Here is a 10,015-nt window from a genome sequence, read left to right as displayed (position 1 = left end):
CCTGTTGCAGTTTGTCCCCGGCCCTGGTTGGGTCGTGTGGGTGGCAGCCACTCGATGTGTCCCTTTCACATCAATGTTTCTCTCTCTCTCTCTCTCTCTCTCTCTCTCTCTCTCTCTCTCCCACTCTATCTGAACAAAAAATGTCCTCAGGTGAGGATAAAAAAAAAAGTGTGAGGGTGGCAGAAAAGCAGAATCAAATGGGATTATGTTAGATCTAACCCCTTAGTCTTGCCCAAAGGACTCTGATTTCCCTGAGACAGAAAGTGGGTGGAAAGTTACAATCTTTAAAGATCACAAGGCAGGGAAAAATGCTCTCTGTCTTCTCTAAAACACCTCACCTTTGTCAGGTGGCTCAGTTGGTTGGAGCATCATCCAGTACACCAAAAAGCTTGTGGATTCAAATCCCACTTAGGGCACATGCCTAGGTTGTGGCTTGGTGGCTTGGTCCCCAGTCCAGGGACATGTGGGAGGCAGCCTATTGATGTTTCTCTCTCACATCAATTCTTTCTTTCTCTCTCTAAAAAAATCAATGAAAACATATCCTCAGGTGAGGATTAAAATATATACACATTTACAACCTCACCATCTCCCTGCTACCCATCCTCACCCTTGATCCTGAAGCTGGGAGAGCAGAGTAAAATCAATTTCCAAAAGAGAAAAGCAGCATGCCGCTTTCTGGATTAGCAACCAACTGAATCAACTAATGCATACTTACATCCCACTCCTATCACCTTCCACTCATTTTGAAAGACTGTGGAGGAAACAAAGAGGTAAAATGTATAGCTAAACTATGATTAGTTATTCTGTAATAAACACACTTGAATTTATAAATTCAAAATAGTCCTCTCTTACATAATTACCTTGGAGGGTTATGCACTTATTTTAATAATGCCTCCCACATTGCTTAAAACATTTAAAACAAACAAACAAACAAACAAACAAAAAACACTCCTTATAATTACCTACAGAGGTAGTTTAGAAAACCCTTGTAAGAAACCTTCTTTTGTTGTCACACCTCATTTACCACATTTATCACTCACCTCATTCATTAATATTTTAAGGTATGTTTGGTTTTTGATCCGAGAGAGAGAAAGAGAGAGAGAAACATCAGTTGCCTCTGATACACACCCCAGGGACCCAACTGCAACCTGGGCATGTGCCCTTACTGGGAATCAAACTGGTAACCTTTTGGTGCATGGGACAACACTCAGCCAACTAAGCCACACTGGCCAGGGAACCTCATCTATTAATTAAATAAATATTTATTTACTGAGTTCCTACAATAGGATACAACGGTGACCAAAACCAGACTCAGAACAACCTTTGTGGAACTTACAAATGGGCAAAACAAACAAACAATCCCCAAACAGAAATTTTAGTTGTCCGAATGCCAGATGAAAGCCATGCTGAGAGCTGACAGAGAAGTAGGTGTTACTAAGGTGAAAGCAAGAGGGCTAGGGGAACAGCATACAAGAAAGCCTGTGGCAGAAAAGAATATACAAGCCAAAGTGTCTAAAGAGGGAATGGAAGCAGACGTGAGAAATGGTAGGTTCAGAATATACAGGGCCTTATACGGCACTTCAGAATATCTTAAGGACAATAGGAAATCCTCTAGATCAGTTATCTATTGATACACAGTTTAGTGGCTTGAAACAACTTCTAAACAATTTGTTTTTCATTATTCTGATGACTGGCTGTGGGGTTCCTCTGCTGTTTTTATCTAGGCTCACTCACGTGGCTAAAATCAACTGGCAGGTTGGCTGAGCCAGAAAATCCAAGATGGCCTCACTGGTACATCTGCTTGTTAGTGCTGGCGATTGGCTGGGGTCTTCAGTTCTTCCCCATGTGGCCTCATCCACCACTGGTCTACATTTCCTTACACAGTGGTCTTGGGGAAATATTGCAGGACTATGCTCCAGAATTCATCACTTCAGCCACATTCTATCAATCAAGCAAGTCATGAAGCAAGCTCAGATTCAAGGGTAGGGAAATAGAGCTCAGTTCCCTGTCCTCAATGGGAGAAGCAGCAAAGTCACATTGCAAAGGAATTAGGGGCTACTAAACTACCACCATATTAAAAGGTTTTAAACATGAGTGCAAGGGGTATGTTGTAGGACATGACTGAGTTTGAGACTTGGAAAAATCACTTGGAGCAGTGTGGAGAAAAGCATGCAGAAGACCAGAATGGCTGTTGGCTGACTGGTTAAGAGGCTCCTACTAGGGTCTAGCAAGAGATGATGGTAGCTTGGACTAGGGTGGTGTACTGGAGGTGGAGAAAAGTGAGTGGATTAGAGGGATATTTTAGGAGACAAAATGAACTGGGCTTGATGATAAGTCAAGAAGGAAGATGAAAATGAGGGAGAGGTCAAGGATGACACCTAGATTTCTGGAGTTGGATAAAGAAAAAAGCAGAAAACACTGGAAGAGATGCTGATTTGGACAAGATCATCAGTTTGGATTCTTGAAGATAAGTAAGAAAGTAAGTTGAGCAAGTAAATGGATATCCAGGTCTGATGCTTAGGGAGGCTTTAACTGTGAAACACTTTGGGAGAATTGATATAATCAAATCTACCCAAAGTTTAAGATTTAATCACCAACTGGAGATAGTAAAAGATGTGAATGAGCCTGGCTGGTTTGGCTCGGTAGTTAGAGTGTCAGCCTATGGATCAAAGGGTTATGGGTTGGATTCCTGGTCAAGGCATGTACCTGAGTTGCAGGTTTGGTCCTCCGCAGTGGACAGGGTCATGTGGGAGGCAATCAATTGATGTGTTTCTCTCACATCAATGTTTCTCTCTCTCTCCCCCTCCCACTCTACCTGAAAATCAATGGGAAAATATTTCCAGATGAAGATTACAAAAAAAGAAAATGAGATCTCTTAACACTATGCCAAAGAGAAGTTCTCCAAAAACAATTTTGAGTTATGACAGCATCATTGGAATAAGTAGGTAGCTTCCCCCAAGTGACCACAAAGAGAACGTAACTCAGAAGTTTTGAAATGTTTGCTTAGAAATAATAGTATAGCCCTGGCCAGTTTGGCTCAGCAGTTACAGCGTCGGCCTGCGGTCCAGAGAGATCGGGTTCGGTTACCTCGGTTGCAGTTTGTCCCCAGCCCTGGTTGGGTCGTGTGAGTGGCAACCACTCAATATGTCCCTTTCATGTCGATGTTTCTCTCTTTCTCTCTCTCTCTCTCTTCCACTCTATCTGAACAAAATATCGAAAAATGTCCTCGGGTGAGGATAAAAAAAAATAAAAAAAAATAACAGTATACCTCTACACAAAGACTAAACTCTAAGGTTTTAACAATCTAGTTAAAAAACAAAAACTCTACATTGCCTATTACTACCAGTAAATGCCATGGGTGTAGGGAAGTCCATCTTGTATTGACCAAGAGAGATGGGGGTTGAAATGTTGGGTAGCGAAAAGTTAAAATGAACACAATATAGGCTGGGGGCACAGGATATTAATCATAGTTAATATGTGGTGTTTACTCTGTGCCAGGCACCGTTCTATGCACTTTACATATATAAGCTCATCCAATCCTATTATCATCTACATTTTATAGATGAGGAAACCAAGGCCCAGAGAAGTAACTTGTTCAAAATGTCACGACTAGTAAGTGGTGGTACCTGGAATATGAACTCAAGCCAACTGGTTCTAGATATTACCCCCCACACCAGAACCTGGATTGCAGGTCCAGAAGAGGAGGGTGAGGAGGCAGCTGGGGATGGGTGTGGCACCATGAGGGAATGTGGGCTGTGAGTACTATGTCCTGTTTACCTGTCAGACCCCTGAGTCAGAACTCATGCTGGGCTGTTTTGCTGGAGCCATCATGGTATGTGGGTGTCCAGGCCTGACTACTCCGGAAGGAAAGGATTCTCAGCATTCCTAAGGCCATGGTCCTAAATCTAAGTTCCTCCTAAGGCTGAGATGTCAACTGGGAGTTGAGCAGTTTGAGAAGAAATTTGGGGAGCCAGTCTTACAAGAACATGGGGCGGGGGTCATGTATACTAAGGCGAGTTTCGGGCAGAATGAGAATTACTGCCAGGAAGCATCAGTTCAAACATCCAGGAGCCCACTAAAGATCGGGCAGAATGGGCACCGTCACTGGCTGAGGCTGTGAAAGTGTGACCAACTGAAGGAACAGGTCCAAGGAACTGTAGAGACCCGTGCCAGTGGCTGAAGTGGGGCACAGGAGGGGACTGGGTATTTGCACATATGTAGTAGAACTGAGGAGCTCAGGCATTGTGCTGGGGGGATGAAGGAAGGTGCGGAGGGAGTAGAGGGTTGTGTGCCCCTTATCACCCCTGTCCTGGCACTACTTGGGCCTCCTACCCCACTCCAGGACCAGCTCGGCCAGTGTTGACATTCCTGGTCCCTGGTCTCCACCGCCCCCACGCGTGCCGCCGCAGGGAGCGGCCGGACCACTGCGTGACGCCTGGGGGGGGCGGGGTCTCATTATTAAAAGGGGCCAGAGGCCGCGGCGCCCGCGCCAAGACCCGACCTGGGTCACTGGGAGGGCCATTTCGTTCTGCCTACAGTGTCGGCCGCGTTAGCGACACCCTCGAGTCCACGGCGGACACCATGCAGCTCCTGGTGAAGGTGCCATCTCTTCCGGAGCGGGGAGAGCTGGACTGTAACATCTGCTACAGGCCCTTCAACCTCGGGGGCCGCGCGCCGCGCCGCTTGCCCGGAACGGCGCGCGCCCGCTGCGGCCACACGCTCTGCACCGCCTGCCTCCGAGAGCTGGCGGCGCGCGGCGACCGCAGCGGAGCGGCCGCGCGCGTGGTGCGCTTGCGCCGCGTCGTCACGTGCCCCTTCTGCCGCGCACCCACACCGCTCCCGCGCGGTGGGGTCACGGAGGTCGCTGTTGACCCGGACTTGTGGTCACGGTTGGAAGAAAATGCGCGGGCGGAACGTGAACCTGATGAGGCTGGTGGCCCGGTCAGGGAAGGTGGCGACGTCGGCGGAGAGGCCGACGAAGAGGAAGAGGAGAGCGAGAAGGGGTCGGGGCCGAGGAGCGCGGGGTGGCGCGCCTTCCGACGGCTTTGGGACAGGTTGCTGGCGCCCGCACGCCGCTGGAGGCGCCCGCTGCCTAGCAACGGTGAGGGGCCATCCCGGGAGGCTGTAGGGATAGAATGCCCAGGGTTAGACTGCATCCTCCCGCTGCCACTAACCCTTCTCGTTTCCCCCAGTTCTGTACTGTCCGGAGATCAAGGACTTTGCCCACATGACCCGCTGCACGCTGTAACCGCGGGGCCCGGAAGCTGAGACAGAAGGAAGGTGGGAGCTGTATTTTCAGGGCGTGCTGTAGTACAAGGGGATGATGCCAAAGCTATCCCCTCTCCCATCGCAAGACTGGCGTTGATGAAGTGGAGCTGAGGGTAGGAATGAACGCCCTGGGGAGTGTTGATGCTGAGCTGGGGAGGCTCCTAGACGAATCACTCCCATCTGCAGACTGTGTCAGCCTTACATAATTCAGGATAAAGTGGCTCTGAAATGATAAAAACAAAGTCTACGTTCCGTGGGAAGACAGATTGTTTCCTTAAATGTGACTTGGCTTTTGTTCAGGGCGGTTGTGTGTGGGAGCAACAAGTGCCATTTTAGCAATTCTGTATCAATGGTTTGAAAATTTCAAAAGGATGGATCAGGAGAGAAGAGCTTGATTTTCATGTCATGTTAATCTCACTTCTCTACTACGTAAGAGAATTGAGGAAAATAAGCGTTTGCTTCTCTGCCCACCCCGCCAGTGCTAGTGTGCCTGTCTCCCCACTCCCAGTACTGTGTTCCGAAAATTATCAAGATGCCTTGGATGCCTTCTGCCTTACTTCATTTCAGAATCTCCCTTCAACCTGTTAGGGCAGGTATCAGAAGGTCCAAAGAACATTAATCTGAGGCACCTAATTAGGGCCTATCAAGGATAGAAAGGAGACATTTGGTAAGGCATCAAACTTTAAACTTTTGATATTATCTGTATTTTTAAAGTCACCGGGAAACACTGATACTACTGAAAAAAGATGCCCATCACAGTTTTAATCTTGTGCCCCATAATTGGACTTCTGTTGTATGCCATGGATTCTATTTTAAAATCCCATCAATATCTTACAATACTTAGTCAGTGGGAGCTTGTTGGAAGTGCAAAATCTCAGAATTCCACTTCAGACTTACTGAATCAAAACCTGCATATTAACAAGAGTCCCAGCTGATCTCTGTGCACGTAAAAACTTATGTCAGTCCAGGTCCTAGATGCTCTAGGATATTACCATCTATGGGTGAAATATTTAGAACACAGATGGTTATTTAATAAATTATATATTAGGTTCTAAAGGGACATTCTGTTGCTGAAGAAATCTAAATTCTTGGTGTGCATAGTTGCATTTTCCTGTGTGAACTTAAGTATAAACCTCAATTTTTGTAACCTTATTTTGTTTTTTTCCTATCCTTAAGTCTCAGTTTTAATGTTCCTTCTTTTGGGAGGCTTTTCTCAGCATTCATCCTGGTATTGTTCCTTTCCTCACCCTCTGTAACATAATACCTTGATCTATTTCCACTGGTTTTATTCTCAGATAGAATGTGTTTTGTTGGTGTCCCCCACTAGAGTGTAAGCTTCATGAGAGCAATGACTGACTTGTGACTGTTATTATCTCCAGGGCCAACAACAGTGTTAAATGTATAGTGTACTCAATAAATGTTTGTTGGGTTTATCTTTCATTTTTTTAACACTCAAAAACTGTCTGATCTCTCTCAGCCTCTAAGCAACCATGGTAGTGAACAATACATGTCAAGGAAGTGTCTAGCAGTTCAAATATTTAGCAAACCATGGTCTGACCCCTGTGCCCCCACCCCCTCAACAACAAAAAATGCTCTTCTGCACACTTGGAATTAAACCCGTGGAGCTTTGGTGACCTCTACTGACTCTTGTGAGAACTAAGCAACTTGAAGGTGGAAAGGATGATCAAAAGGATAAATAACAGGCAGTTCTGAATCTCAGCAGGCAATCCCTTGAACACTTCTGTCCAGTAAGCCCTGCTATCTCTCTGGTTTCAACCTTGAGGCCTATGTAGGTATCCTGCTGCTCACCCTCCAACTCTAAACTGAGCTCATCACACTAGGATGGGGGTTGGAAAAAGAGCCTCAGAGTTTTAATTGATGATCCAAGAAATAAAAATGAGAAAAAGGTAGTCACAAGATTTTTTAAAAAAGAAACAAAGATGGATAATATGAAACAGCAGAAAGCAACACCCTTTCTTTCCTTATCCCTCCCCCCAAAGAACTTTCCCACTCAAAAATAACAGCACACAGAAAGGAAAGTATAATTTATATGTACAACCAATAAACCTGATACAGAAGAGGGGATTGGGACAGACCAGGAGTGAGTGTGGAAAGAGACTGGGAAAGGGCAGCAAGAAAGTGAAGGGGCAGTAAAGAGGATGTGGTGGGTTCGCCATGCAAACTGCCACTCTCCTCAGCCCCTCCTGGGGAGGAGGGTGTGCCCATGTCTCCCTAGCCTGCTCTCCATTATTTTGCTTATGTCCTAAAAGCAAGATAGTCCCGACTGGGCCCCCTGCCTAACCCACTCAAATTTAGTCAGTGTTCGCGCCTTCAGGAAGAAGGGGAGAAGTCCTCAAAGAACCTGAATCCCAGGCTTTGTGTTCTGGCCCACTGTGTTCTTTCCCACCCTTTCTAGGTTGCCTGGGTCCCTAGGACAGACTGGGGAGCTCCTCTTTGGCTTGAGGGAGTATCACCCAACCAGTTCTTGGCTCCCGTGGAGGGGATAAGATGCCCAATACAAGATGCCAGTACGCAGGAGGTAACTGAGCCAGTGAATGGCGCCTTTATTCTGAGGCGGAACAGCAAATGACTCCCTTGTAACTGCTCCACACTCTATTTAAGGAGAGGTAGGGGAAGGAAACATGCAGCCACCCCTCCTCTTCCCCTCCTCCCTCCCAGGGCTCATTGTCATCCCTATCTAAAGTTCCCCATCTCTCTTCAAAGCTCCTTCCCCCCACTGAAGTTTCTAAAGGCCAGGCAATGCTAATCCCCCACTTCTGCACAAGATGGAGCTTATATTGCAGGAATAAAGACTGGGGAAGCTCCACCTCTTTCGTCCCCACAACCATTTATTAGGAAGCTGTGTATGTTTGGCAGTGGGGGATAAAGGTACTTGGAAGACCCTGCTAACCATCTCCCACCCAGACCTCTTCTCACCAGCAGTCTTCAAAGAGTGGTGGGAAAGGTATGTGGGAGTTGAGAAAGACAAAGGGCCCTTCTTGAAGAGACGAGTTGAGTCGTAGAGAAGGGCAAAGGGGCTCCTAGCCCAGTGGTGACCCAAGGGGTGGGGAAGGCGGAGGATTGACAGCAGGCCCCAGAGCCTGAGCTGGGGGTCGACCTCGGGCACGGGGCCTGGGTGAAGGGCAGGCTTGGGATCCAGTCAGTCGTCTATACAGATCACCTCCCCGGCTCGGGGCTCCTTCCGATCCAGCCCGTCTGACACCAGTGCCCCCACCATTTCCTTCTCCTTCTTCACCAGCACTGGAGGGCCGTTGGTGGCGGCTGTTGGAGAAGGGGATAAGGAAGCATCAAATCCCTACTTCACTCCCAAACATCCCTTTTGGACAATAGCATATTCTCATTTCTAAGTCACCTCATGCCACTTGCAATTGTCCAGGGTAGGGGTAGGAAGACCATGGCAAACACCTCTCCCTGAGATTCCTCCTTGTGCCATATGATGGAATACATGTTCCAACTCTCACTATACCCCTTTCTCATTCACATTCTTTCCCTGAAGTAGCTCAGATAGAGGAGGCTCAGTGAAGAGGTACCAAGCTGCAGAACCCTGGATGAAGTTTTTGACCAAGGGAATGGAAAAGAAACTAAGAAAAGGGAAGAACAAACCCCAGTACAACTCCATTCCATAAAACACTGGGTACTTCCAAGGAAATGAGATGGGCTGGAGCAGCAAAAGGGTAGCTGAGCAAGAAGCTTGGAAAAGAAGGAATGAGAGGAAGTCAGCTAACCTGTGATAAAGGACCCTGCAGGCATCTGGCTGTAATTGGCGCCTGCGCCGGCCAGGGCCCCTACGGGAGCGGTGCTGAAGGCTGCTCCGTACCCCGGAGGTGTAGCGTAAGGACCCGGGGGAAAGACCTGGAATAGAGATGAAGCCCACGTTAGAGAGTCTACAGTCTGAAAGGAAAGAAGCTGTAGGAAGAACATTATGGGCCACACTCCAGAATTACTGAGGGGTGTAACACATAGGCATGGAAACTCAAGGGTGATGAGTATGCTAGAGTAAGTCGTTTTTCCGTATCATATAGGATTCAATGTAAGTATATATGTGTGCAACAGGAGTACCAACAGGGAGAATGGAGTAGAGGGAAAGGAGGTTACCGGTGTGGGGTGAGGCTCTGTGCCCTTGCTGGCCAGCCGGCTGAGGATGCTGCGCTCGGACATCTGAAGGCGGGCTGCGATGGGGGGTATTCGAGATAGCGTGGCTGGCAGGCGGGTCACGTCTGCCTTCATGTCGCTCAGCAACTCCTCCAGCTGGTTCAGAACTGGGGCCCGGGCCACAGAGAAAGAAGGGCAAGAGAAAGACAGGAAAAGGAAGAGATGGAGCCAGGAAAAGAGATGAGGAGTCAGATGGACAAAGTCAGAAAAAGAGAGTGAGAGAACACAGATGTCAGAGAACCAGAGAAGAAAAAAATGATGGAAGTACACAGAAAAAGAGAGTGACTCAGTGAGAGGGGGAAGTAAGTGTCAGGTAAAGAGGCAAAGAGACCAGAGGACCGTAGAGACAAATGGAGAGAGAAGAAAGGAGGGAAAAGGAATATGGAGAAAAGGGAGATAGGGGAAGACATTGGAAGACATGGGGGCGGGGAGTTGTCAGAACATCCCATACTAGAAAAGTGATGTTTTGGGGTTGGGGATGATGGGGAGGAAATAGGAGGTGTGGGGAGGTGGTAAGTGGTGTCAAAGATTTAAGGATCAAGGATTTAATATGTAAGGGGGGAGGGAGGTTACA

General features: G+C 47.6%; 2 protein-coding genes across 3 annotated transcripts in view; one reads left to right on the top strand and one right to left on the bottom strand.

Moving 5' to 3' along the window:
• Nucleotides 1–3,802: 3,802 nt before the first annotated feature.
• On the top strand, nt 3,803–6,262 carry RNF227 (ring finger protein 227). The gene is given in 4 exon segments (XM_036269708.1): nt 3,803–3,832; nt 4,281–4,436; nt 4,438–5,101; nt 5,193–6,262. Coding segments are annotated over 4 exon segments (906 nt in total). The 3' UTR covers nt 5,249–6,262.
• A 1,036-nt stretch (nt 6,263–7,298) lies between these two features.
• The window catches only part of CHD3 (chromodomain helicase DNA binding protein 3), a 26,301-nt gene continuing 23,584 nt past the window's right edge, over nt 7,299–10,015 (bottom strand). The window contains exons 38-40 of one of the 2 annotated variants that reach the window (XM_036269915.1): nt 9,385–9,548; nt 9,015–9,141; nt 7,299–8,550 (exon numbers count right to left, since the gene is read on the bottom strand). In XM_036269915.1, the coding sequence (XP_036125808.1) occupies nt 8,429–8,550; nt 9,015–9,141; nt 9,385–9,548 (413 nt within the window). In that variant the 3' untranslated portion in view covers nt 7,299–8,428. The remainder of the gene's footprint in view (nt 8,551–9,014; nt 9,142–9,384; nt 9,549–10,015) is intronic. The other variant, XM_036269916.1, reaches the window with a different exon arrangement.

Source organism: Molossus molossus, unplaced genomic scaffold (assembly GCF_014108415.1).
Source record: "Molossus molossus isolate mMolMol1 unplaced genomic scaffold, mMolMol1.p scaffold_m16_p_19, whole genome shotgun sequence".
In the NCBI taxonomy this organism is placed as follows: Eukaryota; Metazoa; Chordata; class Mammalia; order Chiroptera; family Molossidae; genus Molossus; species Molossus molossus.
This window is presented reverse-complemented; position numbering and strand designations above follow the sequence as displayed.